General features: G+C 38.7%; 3 protein-coding genes across 5 annotated transcripts; 1 reads left to right on the top strand and 2 right to left on the bottom strand.

Annotated features, from left to right (window-relative positions):
• Positions 1–1144: 1144 nt before the first annotated feature.
• RCA (rubisco activase) lies at positions 1145–4059 on the bottom strand. 2 transcript variants are annotated; one of them, XM_008235429.3, is made up of 7 exons: positions 3855–4059; positions 3199–3515; positions 3002–3107; positions 2811–2896; positions 2007–2479; positions 1585–1903; positions 1145–1475 (listed from the first exon to the last, which is right to left on the bottom strand). In XM_008235429.3, exons 1-6 carry the CDS (start codon positions 3897–3899, stop codon positions 1617–1619), a joined length of 1314 nt encoding a protein of 437 aa, XP_008233651.2. In that variant the 5' UTR covers positions 3900–4059; the 3' UTR covers positions 1145–1475; positions 1585–1616. The 2 variants fall into 2 exon arrangements, with proteins under 2 accessions (XP_008233651.2, XP_008233652.2); XM_008235430.3 differs by having other exon boundaries at positions 1622–1903; positions 3855–4054.
• A 4790-nt stretch (positions 4060–8849) lies between these two features.
• On the top strand, positions 8850–9897 carry LOC103332709 (LOB domain-containing protein 33). Its single transcript, XM_008235454.2, has 2 exons — positions 8850–9187; positions 9277–9897. The coding sequence occupies exons 1-2, from the start codon at positions 8909–8911 to the stop codon at positions 9655–9657; spliced, it is 660 nt and encodes a 219-aa protein (XP_008233676.2). The 5' UTR covers positions 8850–8908; the 3' UTR covers positions 9658–9897.
• Positions 9898–13107: 3210 nt separating this feature from the next.
• Positions 13108–15983, bottom strand: LOC103332680 (AT-hook motif nuclear-localized protein 15). Of its 2 annotated transcripts, none has more exons than XM_089051879.1 (2): positions 15047–15983; positions 13108–14642 (listed from the first exon to the last, which is right to left on the bottom strand). In XM_089051879.1, the coding sequence occupies exon 2, from the start codon at positions 14330–14332 to the stop codon at positions 13352–13354; it is 981 nt and encodes a 326-aa protein (XP_088908005.1). In that variant the 5' UTR covers positions 14333–14642; positions 15047–15983; the 3' UTR covers positions 13108–13351. The 2 variants fall into 2 exon arrangements, with proteins under 2 accessions (XP_088908005.1, XP_088908004.1); XM_089051878.1 differs by having other exon boundaries at positions 14923–15983.
• Positions 15984–16083: the final 100 nt, after the last annotated feature.

Raw genomic sequence — 16083 nt, forward strand, 5'->3', positions numbered from 1 at the left:
CTTTGATTGGTAATCCAATTATATGAGGGATGAAAATCACCTTGTGTCCGATTGGGTAATGTAAACACATGTACTTTTACATCGGAAATCATATTCCCTCAACCAATGTGACAATACCTCTCTATCAAAATAATCCGTACAGTTAATATTATTATTATTATTTTGAGTATAAGTGATGGGGATCGGGGTCCGGACACAGGTCATCAGCAACATACATGAACATCGAAATCTAGGGCTAGTACAAACTCACATATATCGTAGCAAATTCTTACCACAAATAAACTTATTTCATTAATCATCAACATCCACTCCCCTACAACTATTACATTAGCCTTATTTATAGGCTTTATAAGACTTGGACACTAAGGCTACTTGGTCCAAAAGTAAACTAGTTAATTATAAAATCACACATAAATGAGAAAATAATTGATTAAATGATAAATATCTATCTTGATCTACCCCTATGCTCCTATATCAATAAGAGATAGTCTAAACTCACATACGCAACTAAGATATCATAAGAGTTTGAACCTGAATTCTCTTATCTATAAATTAAAATTCATTTTCATTGAACTAGACCTCGTTAACTCCGTACAGTTATCTTAGATTATGAAGATGCCTCCAGCATTTAACGGTATTCTGTTGTTTATTTTGTTTGTAGGAGATTTTTGGTCTCCCACACCACTAAAGTTAGAACCTTTTATTGCAATAAAATAATTTGTTGCTGCGTGAGATGTAATTTAAGAGGTCAAAGACTACTGCAAACTGCTCGTCGTTGTACCTTTGTGACATATGGCATTGGCATTGTTTGACAAAGACACAATTGCCGAACTGTTGACTTATTTATCATTTATCAATTTGATTTCAGAGTCAAGTAGAACTAATTTGAATACGATGTGTGTTTCAGATAAGATATTTACCACGTGAAATACACAACTAATTAAAAACACATAAAACATGTCTCAATCTAGAAAGTCCGGTTACAAGATCAAGATCAAGATTTTATTTTTTATTTTTATATCATATATATGTATAGCTTTGCAGGTTATAAATCTCATGGCCTGATATTTATGATTTTCCCATATTGAATGTAAAGATGCAGAAAACTTCCATGAGGGACAAAAACAAAAGATAGAACAGAACATGAGGAACTGAACTAACTGAAATAACTGATGGGGAAGAACAAAAGCACCTATTGATGACATTGAATAGTGTACATTATTACACAAAATTACATGACACCAATCCAACAAAAGGAAAACAGCAACATAGTTATTGTTTCACCACAACATCCTTAAAAAAAAAAGAAAGGTGCTTCCCTCCTTCCTCCCCCAATACCCTAAATTAAGAAGCAAGAACTTAAAATGTGTACAGGCAGGTGCCATCGTCACTCCTAGCAGTTGGGTCAAAGTTTTCTGCAGTTCGATCAGTACAACCTTCAGGAACTGGAACGTTAACTTGTTGGGCTGCTTTGCCTGCGCCAACACAACCAAATAAGCTTTAGTAAATTTTCTGTTTTTGTTTTTTGTGAAGCCTAAACACAAATTCATTTGATGACTTTTCCAAATTAAGCTGGATGCAAACCTCCCCACAGGCCTCCTATAAGATCAAGGGATCTAACCGTAGAAAGTTCCACTATCAATAGCATCTGAGTTGGCATCACCAAGAGCAGCCTCGCTCAAGTACTTATCAGCCAATTGGACTCTCTTCACATTCTCTTGCTCTTGGACAAGCATGTTTCCATACTCAAGCAGCTTCTCGATTGTCATCTTAGGCTGCTCGAAAGTCGGGGGCCCTTCCTTTGAGTTCACAAGCCTCTTCCCAACGCCGTCAACCCCAACCCCGGTAATCCACTTCCTCACTTCATCGTCATAGACTCGGGCCCTCAGTGCACCAAAGAAATCTGCAAAACCATGACAGAACCAAATATTATCATTGTATGCAATTTCTTATAACATAACATGTCAGACTGTCTAATAAGAAGAGAGAAGGGGACTAAAACTTACCAATGGATTGGCCAGGGAAGGTGTCAACAAGCTTGACAATGTCTTCCTTAGCAACATTGTCACTCCTGAAGATCCCAAGGCAGACACCAATACGATCTTCGCGGGTAGGCGCCCAGTAGAACTTCTCCATACGCCCGTCACGGATGAGAGGAGCATACAATGTTGAGAAATCGTTACCGGTGACAATGATGGGGACACGGGGGTTATCCTCCTTGTTGTACATACCGGGGAGCTGGACATTTGTTGGGTTGTCAGCAATGTTCATGAGAGTGGCATTCACCATTTGGTTGTTCACAGTGTACTGTGTGGTTCCACCAAGCCGACCAGCTCCTGCATCAAGATCGTTGATGAAGAGTGCGCACATTTTGCCCTTCCTGATTATGTCAGCTGCTTCACGGTACCTTTGCCTGATCAGCTTCGCGGGTTCTCCTGCGTTTCCACTTTCCAACTCTCCGGCACTCATCATGATGGGGCTGAAAAAATGATCATCGTTAAAGGCTAGTTTCAGTAAGAAGCAGAACATAGCCTGACTAAGTGACCATAAACTAGTACCATAGGATCTTAATTTATTTATTTATTTTTGTTACAAAGGAGCTTAAGGCCTAGGAAAAAGAAAAGCTTTGGCCTCGTGTGTGAGAGTAAATACTAGCTACTTGCAAGCGACTCATAGAAAAATCATAGATTTCAGTCTCACCCAAAAATAAAAGTTAAGGAAATTCCTCTAGTGAGACTGAGACATGCAATAAGAACAGAACAGAACAGAACAGAACAGAACATGCATGGAAAGCATGCAATTGGACTGACCTGATTCCCATCTTGGCAAAGACAAGCTCGCACTGGAAAGATTTACCCTGACCTTTGCCTCCCCAGATACCAAGGATGAGAGGAACCTGCAAACAAAATCAAGAGATGAATTTTAAGTTTAGCTGCAATATAATTATGGAAGAAACTCAAAATTAATAATATAGTGAATTAGAGCAGTATGAGCATAATACTTTGATGTTAGGCAGGGTCATGAAGTTCTTGCTGATGTGGACAACAAGCTTGTCCATAAAAGCAGGAGCAATGTAAAACCCATCCATGTTGTTGTCCAAGTTGTACCTAAATTAAGCACAGGCTCTCATTAGCAAAGTACTATTAACAATTAATCTTTCATAACTAAAGAACTAATTGTGATCATATTTGAACTTACTGGCGAAGCCCGGTACTGATGTATTCATAAGAACTCATGACGGCGAAGTGAGTTCCAGCATCTTGGGGTGCTTGGTAGAGAGAGTCGACCATGCCCTTTCCTCTTGTGATGTCTTGTTGGTCATCTGAGGTGTCAAAGGCAAGACCTCTCCATTTGTCCTTGTTGGTCTGCTTATCTTCTTCCACCTCTGCTACAATCCTGAAGCTCCCAGATGAAACCTTGGAGTTGGTGAATCTTGAGTTCACTTTCTTCAAGCTGCTGCCCAAGAAGGTTGAGCTTGGAACTGAAGCGCTGCTGCTAGAGCCATTTAGGCTCAGCTGCATGCATTAAAAGTGCAACAATTGTTAATTATGAATTTATGATCACCTTCCAAACAAACAAACCCATGTTTAATTCTTTCCCTTAGCTAATTATTAGAATTTGAACCATTATGCATCATATTAAATCTTGTCTAAATGTATCGTTTAAATTTAAAGTACGACAATATATAGGCAATATACTCGCAACATAAGTCTAAGTCTAAGAAGAGAACATTATTCTACGAATCTAATTAAAACATATGTGCCATGCAGACACATGTTAGTATTTTTTTAGCTTCCTTTTAACTGGCACGAAGTTTAAGTGAAGGCATAAACAAAGTGGGAACGACATAGTACCGGTGCCCTGTTGACAGCTCCAATGGTTGAGACAGCAGTAGCCATTGATCTCCGGGGTGGGGGGATTGGACGGTTGTGATCTAATGTGGCGTGAAAGAGAGGAGAGGCACTATTACTGCCCTGTTTGCCTGCAAGCAAAGTATGGAGAGTGGTGTTTTGAGCGGAAAAGAAATGAGAACTGGTTTGGACTTATAGTACTTGCTTTGAGTGTACAGAAATTGGTATCCTGAGGATTGGGTTCTTTGAATGGTTTTAGACCATAGAATCAAGATTGCCTTGCTGCCACGTGGCAAACAGAGAGTGCATGGAACTCCGTCCTTTGTCCGTCCTTGAGGTCAGTGTTCAAGCTCTCTTCTTCTCCACAAAAAAAGTAGGGAAAGTAGTAACCACAGAATTTGAGAATAGAAGCTTGAAGACGACCCATGTCTATTATTGTGTTGTTTTTCTGTTTTTTTGCAAGGAAGATGCATGGGAGATGGAAATTGACAGAATTTGAGATGAGGTGAATAAAATGTTTGTGACTAGCAACAATTGTCATGTCTTTTTTTTTTTTTTTTAAATTTCTTTTGGTTTTGTACAAAAATTTGAGCAAAACGTTTGCGCTATAGTAGAGAGGTCCCACATGCATTCGATCATATCAGATCAGACAAGGGGACGAACTTCAATCAATTTTCAACAAGAATTTTATAGTGAGGGCCTTATATATGGTCCTTAGGTGAAACCCTATCTCTTGTCGTTGGATCAAATTAGTTAATCCAACGGTTAAGAGTGAGACTCACCTGGCCATATATAAGCCTCACTATAAAATGACTCCAATTTTCAATGTAAAGAAGAATACGCAAAATCAGTCGAGTCCAAGGCCCAAATTCAGAGCATACTAGGCTACCTTTTCACATTTCAAAACACTTTTGCCTTGGCCCAAGATTTCTACATACTTACAATCTACCAAGTGTTTGACCATGATTCATTCTATAGTAAGGGCCTCATCTAAGGGCCTTATAAGGTCCTCACACCCTCACTATAGAATTCTACGTTTAGTCAAACCTAAATTCCATGAAAGTATATGGGATTATTGATTAAATTTGACTTCTGCCTAGAATAACTGATCAATATGACACAACACAACACGGATCACACAACACAACTCAATTGCATCAGTCGAACTCTTGTTTAGTTTCATTCTAATTTTAGTTAGTCTTACATGTCTCATTTGGTGAATCAACTTGGATAATACTGGATTGGACTTTAAGTATTGGACATGATTGACTAGTTAGGACTTGGGCTTTGAGTCTTGTCCTATTGAGACTCATGTCTCAGCTAAGGACAGTTTGGCCTAATTACTTAGGACACTAATCTAGTAGATGAGTCCAGTCCACAGTCTTTATTAATACACCGAACTAAATGAAGTTACTTTTTTTTTTTTTTGTTGTTGCCAAAGTTAGGAAGGAGAATGCGAATTTTCTCACACACACGCACTACCAAAGTGTCATTGGGGTTTGAATATGAGACCACTGGTCTGCAAGTCAAGACTCTTTTTCACTAAGTTAGACCAGTTGACAACTAGTTGAAGTAACTTAGAATAATCTTATATTGATTTCAACAAAAAAAAAAAACCAAGAACAAGAAAAGAGTTCAATGCATGACATCTTTGGGTGGCATTGGCAAGCCATACAACATCAAACATGATGAGGGAAAATGATGCACAATTTGTTCTCCGGTTTGTGAAGTTATTCACTACTATTCTCTCTTTTTGTCCTACGACAGACAATACAATTTGGGAAAGTCTCAATGGCATTGGTAATATACCACAATGGTCGACACCCAAAGAAAAGTAGAAACAATGGCAATTTCACAACTGTCATTTCTTATCTTGTCCTGGTGCTGAATATGGAGGACAAGATAAGAAAGAAAGCATAGCAAAATTAGCATATATGTATGTATATATGCTTCCATTGATTCTTTTAACTTCGAGCTTTTCTTTCTTATGATTGAATTCTCAAACTCTCAGAAATCAGGAGTGTCCTGTTCAGCAAGAAATCAGTAACTTGGAGACATGATTGCAATTTTAGATGGTAATTAAAATGTGATTAATTACTTGAGTTGATGACAGCTCAAGTTTTTTCCAAGAACAACTGGATAAGGACTCACATGCATACAGCCTTATCTACAGCCAGAAAGCATGGGGCATTAGGCACATAAGCACAAACAAGGACCAATGTGAGAGCTAAGCTAAGAGCAAGCCTAGGCATTGCAGGTGGTAAAAATGCATAATTGATCCATGATAGAGAAAGACACTTTCATCTTTTAAGCATCTTTTAAGTACCCAAAGTTGACCAAAAAAGAAAAAAAAAATCTTTTAAGTACCCCAAAAAAAAGAAAAAGAAAAAAAAGAAGAAGCAAAAACTGAAGAGGTAACAGCAAAAAAATTGGGAAAAAAAAAGCGCATCTGCAGATGGATAAAAATGCATAATTAAACCATGATAGAGAAAGACACTTTCATCGTTACACTCGAAAGAAAAGACCCAACCCCACCATCCCCCCTAGCATTCCTTTCTCATGCATCTACTTCACTTAAAGCCAAAGTTCTCACAGTTGTGAAATGACTTAAAGTAGAAGTTCATTTTGCTGCAAATGGCATTTGTCTCCCTAACTCTCTCTCTTCCATTAGCCCAAGTATGCTTTTTAAGTCCTAGAGCCCTGAAGCATGCATATAGGCTTAAGGCAGCAGTAGAAGTTTAAGAAATTACAACTCTTTCCAGATAAGCTACTGGTTAATCTCCTGTTTCTTGGGCTTTGGGGGCATTGGCAGCTTGCTGTTTCAGAGCTTTTTGTGGTGTTCCGAAGACAAGAACAGTCCTCTTAGCACCGACTCTTAATTAAGTGGCCAACAGCCAACCTGATAATGTAGGATTAAACTATGGACATGGAGACTTAAGGCATGCATTATGGATTAAAAATAAGCTTAATAATGGAGAATTGGTAACATACAGACAAACAGACGCCATGAGTCACAGGCTATATATCCAATCCCTAAGCTATGAAGCTAGCATTAATAAGACAATGTGAAAATTTAGTCTCATTTGTTAAGAAAAAGAAAGTATGACATAGCCGAAATCCACCAACCCATCATTTGATTTTGACTCAAGGTATATAATAACTTGCTACAAGTTTCTCATAAGCTCCTCATGCACTGGCTCGTCGACTTATCGAATAGCTGCCCTAGTAAGTGGAGATAGAGGAAAATTCTATGGCCTGCTATACCAGAGTAGTTCAATTCAATATTTGTAGCCCTTACAATTTGACTAAGCTAATTTGTTGATTTAATTAATGGTGTGTTTACTAATATGTAATCTGAATTAAAATAAGGAGTTGGACTTCGATTACAGATTACTCATATGTTTACTTCACATCAAGGAATGAAGATGTACGTAGGGCTCACACAAAATCATGAATCCTAAGTTTGGAGGAATTGGACTTTTGGCTGGGTGGGAGGTGGTATTATGACTCCTAGAGAACAAACCCATCAGGAATTCATATCTTTCTACCTATTGTATCCTCACCTGCCCCGATTCCAAATAATTTAGTAAACAACTTTAATGAAATTCGGATTCTAACTCCTCCTCAATTCAATTCCTCCTTACCCGATTACGGATTAGTAAAAATGCCAAGTTGAGTTGGGTCATTGATGCAGGAGCATAGGGGGTGGATCAAGATATATATTACCATTTAATTTGTTATTTCATGAGATATTGCTATTTTCTTATTTAGGTAGTTTTATGATATCTTTTATTATTTATGTGTAATTTTATAATTAATTAGTTTACTTTTGGACCAAGTAGTCTTGGTGTCCAAATCTTGTAAAACTTATAAATAAGGCTAATGTAACAGTTGGAGGGGTTTTTGTTGATAGTTAATGAAATAGTTTATTTGTGGCATGGCACTAACCTTAAATTTCGCTGTTTGTGTATGTGGTTGGTGATTTATCTCCAGGCCTCGATCCCCATCAGTGATGCTCATACAGAAACCAGATTAATTGGTATGTATCCAGAAGCTATAATTAGCAAAGTTTAGAGCATTTCCGACCAGTTAAATGACAAGTGACATGACAAACAGTAACAATTGAAGCTGCTTGGAGATCCAACCCAGTTGTCATTTCTGACATGGAAAAGAAGGCTGGAGCAAAGATGTCAAAATTGATGCCAACATACTGATGAGGCGTTTATTTCCTTGTTTTGAATTTTTTATTTTCGTTGGCCCCACTTAGCTTTAATTACTATTACTGTTTGTTGTCTTTGATTAGTGCCATTGGATTTTTTTTATTCTTTTGGTCCCAACAGCTTTTATTGTTTTTTAAACTCGTTGAAAAAAAATAGTAATTTTTAACATTTCGGGTCGAGTATAGAGTTATAGAATATGCCAAATAGTCATATCGGCTATCAAATTCAAATGAAGTATTTTTATATTTGACATCTCTATTGAATATGCTCTAACCAGTCATCTTGGTGTATATTAATTCTCATCAAGTCTAAAAAGTGAAAGACCCTCTCTCATACTTTCTCTCATTAGTGTTCCTTTGGGCAAGATATACTTTTTATTTATATGAGAAATAAAGTGAGATAAGGCATTCCATATATATGAGAAAGAAAAGTATAGCCATTGTACTTGCCTCCACTAGATATTCAAGCATAATATGTACTAATTAAAGCAATGATCTCTCATTTTTAGAGCCCAACTTATGAGGATAATGATTAGGTCTTCCATCAAATACTCTCATTCTTCAAGATTCTTTAAGAATAAAGACCTTTAGAGGCATTAATCAATCGGAAACGTTTACCCAATTTGTGATTGATGATGCACCCCATAAAGGAGACCCAAAAGAACAGCACTTTTCATAAAGTGAGAATGTCCTCTGTACAAAACAAAAGGAATACTTCTAACCCTTTTAAGTGATGGCTATAAAGACTAAATCTGAACTTTGGATATGAACCAGTCAAATTATAGTGCCACCTGAAGAAAATCCTAGACACAGAGATTAGTACTAAAATCTTAGGACTATGACAGGATTGGGCTCTTCATGTGGAGCATGCAAGTTCCTGAGGAGAAAATGCACAGGGGAATGTGTGTTTGCTCCTTACTTCTGCTATGACCAAGCTGCAGACCATTTTGCAGCAGTGCACAAGGTGTTTGGTGCAAGCAATGTGTCCAAGCTGCTGTTACACTTACCGGTACAAAATCGAAGTGATGCTGCTATCACCATGTCTTATGAAGCACTAGCTCGAATGCGCGACCCTGTGTATGGATGTTTCTCACAAATCTTTGCACTCCAACAACAGGTTCCCATGCTGCTAATCACTCCAGCTTCTCACTTATACCTGTCATGTCAAATTTCATGCACCATTTATTGTTTGATCTTACCTTGCAGGTTGTCTACTTACAAGAGGAGATCGAAACTCTCGGGAACCAAATGGTTAATTTTACAACTGGCCATTCAAGTAACTCATTCAGTGAGCTACAAGTATTTTCACAACATGATGCTGTTGAGACACAATATCTTCAGAGTCAATTACCAGAACCGCTACAACGTCCCGTTATGGAAAATGCAACTGCCAACCAGGCATTTAACAGTCAGATGCCTCCTTTGCATGAATGGGAAGAAGTAAACCTATTTGGTGATCAGTCTGTGCCTGATCCTTTAGAGAGATTTCTTGAAGGTCCCCAAGAGAACTTGGGACATAATCCATGGTTGAATGAGACTGCCAACACCAGGAACTATAATAAAGGTTCTAGTTGGGATTTATATTAGCTTTCAAAAGAAAAAGCAGGAGCTAGTCCAATGTCAGAAATCCATGGGTCTAGGAGAGGACAAATTTTGTACTGGCCTAGAAGCCCTGATTTTGCAATCTGGTCAAATGGCCAAAGTTTGTGAGTCTTTTCCTTCTTTTGGTTTTCTTCATCTGTTCAGCTTGTCAAAGTTGTTGGATTTGGTAGTTTTTCTGTGAATATGCTCCTTCTATATCAGGTAAGCATCCTTCTATTTATGGTATATATCTTGCCTTTTTTTGTGTTTTTTTGGTTCCGCAATTGTTGGTAGATCGTATTTCAACAAAACCCTTTTCCTGGATCATATTAGACATTATTCTGCTTTATACTACAACGCCAACCCTTGTGGTCATTTCAGAGTGTTTGATTAACGCTGCGTTTGATAATGCTCATTGCTCATCATGACAGTGTTAAAAGTGCTTTTAAATAACTAAAAGCACTTTTTAAAGCAATAATAGTAGTAGTAATAATAATAATAATAATAATAATGTTTGATTAGTACAGATCAAAAGTGTTGTAATAAGCATTAAGCACCGAGTACTACTAGATGTGGGTATTGAAGCCACCAGCCGTTGCAGCTACACGGTGGTCAGGAGAACCGCCAAGCTCGTCTGAAACCGGAAGACCCATAAAACAAGAAACTAAGAGCATCTCTAAAGGAGATGTTAAATCCAACGAGTAGAAAAATAAATTGAGACTCACTCCAACCGAAATATTAAATCCTACATAAAATAACATCTTTCTTACTGTTATTTTTGGCTATTTGACCTTGTGATGTCATTTCACTATTTTATTATTATTTTTCAATTAACGTGCTTAAATTGTTATAAACTAATAAAAATAGATATAATAAAATAATATTTAATTTCACGTGTCAATGGAATGTAAAACTTTATCATATATCAAATTGCAACATAAGTCATCAAACTTTATCATATATCAAATTGCAACATAAGTCATCAAATTCAAATTTAATGTCTGATATTTGCCACATGAATCATACATATTTTTTTGTTTACTGTCTTTTAAAAAAATAATCAAATATACCATACATTCTATGTTCTTTGTTTTCTGAAATTTCCTTTCTCAATAGGTTTTCCTTTTTCTTTTTTCTTTTTTTTCTTTGAAGGACGGGTTTCGTTAATTTACCACTTTGATGTTGATGATTTTTTATTTATTTATACAAACGATATTCTACTTTAAACCAATCTAAACTAGGGTACATAACTAAGCTGACATCGATGATTTGTAAGATTGAGCCCTTTTTATCTTCATAGGCCTGCAATGGGACCTAAATCTATCTATATGGACCGAGTCTACTTGAGACACGTAGAAAGACTGGGCTGTATACGACGAAAGATCAGAATGAGAATAGTATTGTTCTTGTTCTTATCCCATCTAAACTGGTTAGCCCAAACGGGTCCAACTTCGCTTCACTTCTCGAAGCTAATGGCCTGGGACCCAGCCCTATTTGCAGACAAAAGTCTTGGCCAACCATAACACCTTTTTTTGGTAAGAAGGCAAGAATTTCAAGAATTTATATAAACTCATAAACAATATAAAAGTTGGCAAGACCCAGAAGCTTAAGATCATTCAAGTAGCTTGGCAGAAAAGAAATGGACACCAGTTTAGAGCAATCTGTGTAACTATCAGACTTGAATCAGACAATGGTTTTATCTGTTTTTTTCCTGTAGACTTAACCAACTATTCCAAATGGTCTCACAAACCTAACATATATGAGGAAATGGAACATCGTTGTCTTGGTGCAAAAAGGTCGGAAGATAAGGGCAAATAGTTCAAGGTTTTCATTCAAAGTATTAGTTTGAAACTCTTTCTCACAACAACTCATCAATCATGTTCTTACACTTCGATTATTTTTCATCATCTCAAGTTCCGTCAATTAAATTCATGCCAATCAGTGAAAGAACAATAACATCTTGGGTAGCAGAAGTCAAAAGACATCCAACCAAACATTTAAAGATAATAAATAACCACTTCTTGGCCTATCTGTAACTTTTCAATATCAGTTACCAACTTGGAAAACCAAACCACACTTGACCAAACTTGAGGGGAAAAACAATACCTCAAAATTCTATGTCACTCTTCCATAATAATGCAAACTATTTCTGTAAATGATATCATGCATATGACAAATCTAATAAATTTCCCCCAGTTTGCCAACTTCTATATAAGCACTACAAGGTTAAAACAATTGGAAAAGCATATCTAATCTCTCACTTTTAACACATGATTATAGATTTTCTGGAAGAATAAAAAAATTATATTTAAAATGCATATCCATCCAAGGTTTGAACATAGGTTAGTAATTATTTGTATGCTTGCATATGAGGGGAAATGAATTCCAATTAACTACTTGATGGCCTAAAAGAATGAAGTCTTCTGGCTACAATACCTTCGGTTCAGCTATTTCTTCACAACTTGTTCAAAGTTAAATAAGTGTGAAAGAAAGGAGAGTACCAACAATAAAAGGTCTAAATCTACACTCAACACATAACCATCTAAAAAAATTTCACATCCAAGTTTCTTGTTACTCTTCAACAACTTGACAATTACTGTTAAAAAAAAAGAAAAAGAAGGGGGAAAACATGAACTTATATGCTCAAGTAATTTGAACACTAAGAATCTGTGATCTCTAACCTCCAACACAGCTAAAGTGTCTCAGTGCTCACTATTGGTCAAAAAGCCACTAGACCATTGGTTCCCTTCTGCTTGATTCTAGAAGACTCGGGAGACATTGCCAACATCTTTTGCTTCCAATAAGAAGCAAGACAAAGTGTGTTTAATTAGGGAATAATGAATGATGTAAGTTTGGGGCTACCACAGTAAGAATTTGATTCCAAAGACAAGTAATGGAAGATGAGAGAAGATGGGAGAGGGTTCCTAAACAGTTCTCTGTGACCAAATGGCAATTCTCTATACTTTGGTCAAATCTGTTGACCCATCAAATCATAGTGCATAGAAACCCTAAAGCCCCGGCAAGCATAAAGCATACCCATAACAACTTGCTCTCTTATGGCAACTATCCAAATCATCCATAATGATCATGTCAGACCATGCACTTAACCTGCAATTCAACTTGCATCTAACTATGCATGGAACGAGACCTATTTCCGGCAAGATGCAGATGAATCAACCCCACCAGGTGACAACTCAAATGAAGATAAGATATGCATAATAATTTCTAAAGTTGGAGATACAAATATATGACAATATGCTTTCTAGGCATCACTGTTGTTCTTGTTACATAAATTATTATTGAATGCAAAGATAAAATATTTGTAAGGCTTACCATAAAGGAAGAATTTCACAAACAGTTTGCCATGAAATTTCAATAGCTCCAATCCAAACCCCCATTTCTGCACTATTTTCTTCTTTGCCTACACCATCATTAATGTATTCTTCCACAAGAAGATTAAACGAAAGGAACAAAGGTAACATCCATGATGATCCACCAGTTTTGAAACATAGCTACTCAAGAAAACCTAACAACAATCTAAAAACATTGAGATTCAGTGATTCACAAGCAAAAGATAATAAACAAAATAGTCCTACCTTGCTTGCTATGCCTACAAAAAGCTGCCAAAACATTTTGCACAAAAACACCAAAAAAAAAAAAGAGAGTCAGTGATGAAACCAAGCACCCTAAACCCTTTCTCTCAATACGATGGAGGAGGGGGTCTGGGAGGAGGAGGACCCCAAAACACATCAGGAGGCATCTGACCATTTGGAAGCAAATTTGGAGGCAAATTATAAATGGCCATTGAACTAGTATGTTCACCCAAACCTTGAGAACCTGAATTCCCCCCAGTCCCTGCCGAATTCACACCTGATTGTTGCTGATGTTGCTGCTGTTGTGGCTGCACCTGCATCCCTCCTTCTCCAGCTTGCTCATCCTCAAGTGGCAACCTCTCGTAAGTTGCGTTTGTAAACGTTGCCGCAATGACCATCACAGGGCCTGAAGCCACCAATGCCCCCATCACGGTCCCGCCCACCACCTGCCCCTGTCCACCGGCCAAGTACACGGTCAGCCCCGTTGCCCCGGGCGGGGAGGGAGAGGGCAGGAAGGCACCCGACAACGACAAAATCTCGAACCTCCCGTGCAGCGTGATCACTCCACTTGGTGCTGCAGGATGTCGTAGAGTTACATTGGCGACAATGCCGCTTCCGCTCAGAACCGAAACCCCTCTATGCCGCCTTTGGGCAAAGGTGGCAATGCTATCCACAATGTCGCTGCCGCTGCTGATTTCCAGGACGTGGCTCCGGAGCGCGTTGGGGCTCTCTTTGGTGATGATTATTGGCGGTTTGGGCTTGTTTTTCGACCCTGGAGGTCTGCCACGCGGTCTCCGGTTGCTGCTTCCCGGCTCGAGGCTGTCGTGGCTGCCGCTGCCAGTGTTGGGGTCCTGATTATCAGCTTCGAGATCGTCGTTGTCCCGACCGTCTTCGTGCTGTTCGTGGTTTTGCTTGTTAGGGGTTGTTGTGGGGTTGCTGGTGCTGCTGTTAGTGGGAGTGTTGGTGGTGTTGTGGTCATCGAGCTGTTCTTCTGTGTTTCTGAGGTGAAGAGATGGAGGAGTTGAGGAGATTGAGTCCACATGCCCTCCTCCCATGGCTACATTTCCAGCCCACCATCGATTCGCCATGGATTTCTAAATCTTAGAAAGGAGAAAACCCAAAACTCCAAATCCAAATCCAAGCAAGAAAGGAAACAAATTCCAGAAAGAACCAAACAAAGCTCCTGTCTTACATCCCTTCTGTTTTTGGTTGGTTTGAATTGGATAACGACAAGCACCGAGCTAGCTAATTAAGGAAGGCAAAATATCAAATCTTTAGCCTCGCTTATTACACACCTCCTCTCTCTCTCTCTCTCGGTCTCTCTCTCTCTCTCCCTTCTTGTTCTTTGTTTGGTTGCTGTTGCCGTAGAGCAGTGTAGTGTCTTAGATTGAGATTTCCCTGATAAGTAACAACAACAAAAAACAATCCTCAAATCCAACAGATACAATCCAAAACCTCACCCAAACCCACTAGCCCAATCTATCTCTCTCTCCCCTTGTTTTTCTGCATGAAAACCCTAACAACATTCAACTTTTCCAAATCCCAGAATCAGATCCAACCAACAACATTTAAAATCTAACAACCCAAAACCCACTTCTTTAAACCAAATAACATTCACCAACGATCTAACCTCAACGCTCTTCAAAAACCCCCAGTCAGAAAGTAGAAAAAGATTCACCTATTTTAGCTGACAACACCATCGTCCATGTCTGCTAGCTACTATATATACACACATATATATATATATATAATATACGTGTATATTAGGTAGGTACTACAACCACAAAGACCAAAGTGCATGCCTTGTGCTGTTGTGTTTCTTTTCTGCGGTAAGGTAAGCCTCAAGCAAGCAGCATCCTTAGACCTCGGTTGCTTTCAATAGTGGAGAATCTCTGGTTGGTTAGTACGAGCAAACTAACCCAAGATTGTGTTTGTGTAGTAGGGGCCTGCTTCCTCCGTATTTTGAGCATTGAAGCCTCTCTCTCTCTTCTGCTGCTGCAAAGTCTGAACCTTTTTACCATTTCTGGGGCTGCGGGGCGTACGTTAAGTGTCCCAACGCTCCCTGGCGTACGATAACACTTCCTGCAGCATCACTCACTGTACCCATATCTATCTAATAAATCTCTGTAAGAAAAAGAAAAAGAAAAAGAAAAAAAGGCGGTTTTGCAGAGCCCGGTTTTCTCTTGTCTCTGGTAAACGGTGTTTGGTTCCTGTACAAGTTCCGAGCTCCAAGTTGAGTGAGTTTCTACACTCCACACTCTCACTCTTCAATACCCATGTAGACTCGCCAACCGCAACGAACCAACCACGAGGAAAAAACACTGTCTTGGATTCGTGAAATTACTGAAGTGCCCTTTTTGGTGACGTGTGGGGTTGTGATTTGACTAGATGGACTGCACTGGTGGTGGAAAGGTACAGGGGATGTGTGCAAGGAAGCTTAAGAGTTGGACTTTATCTTTTTTTCTCTCTACAGAGAGAGAGAGAGAGGGAAGGGGAGAGGTGTGGGTGTGGGGTAACGTGCGCATGGAGTAGTGGGAACACGTCACTGTCTGCGAGTCCCGACAAGATATCGAATGCCAAGGTCTGGAACATCACCGCCAAAAAAACCGAGCCAGAAGAGAAGAGGCTTAACCCCAATCAGCCACCCATACCATACATATGAGTATGACATACAGAGAGGGAGAGAGATGGAGAGAGAAACATTGATGTCTCCTTTCTTTATCTGCTGCTGTAACTTTTGGGTGTACAATGTTAATGTTTATCTCGTAGAACGTTTTATTATGTAAGGCCTAAAATGTAATTACAAGCAGAGCCCAGACCATTGAGCAACTGCAGTAAC

This window comes from Prunus mume, linkage group LG5 (assembly GCF_029339155.1).
Source record: "Prunus mume cultivar Tortuosa linkage group LG5, ASM2933915v1, whole genome shotgun sequence".
Taxonomy (NCBI): Eukaryota; Viridiplantae; Streptophyta; class Magnoliopsida; order Rosales; family Rosaceae; genus Prunus; species Prunus mume.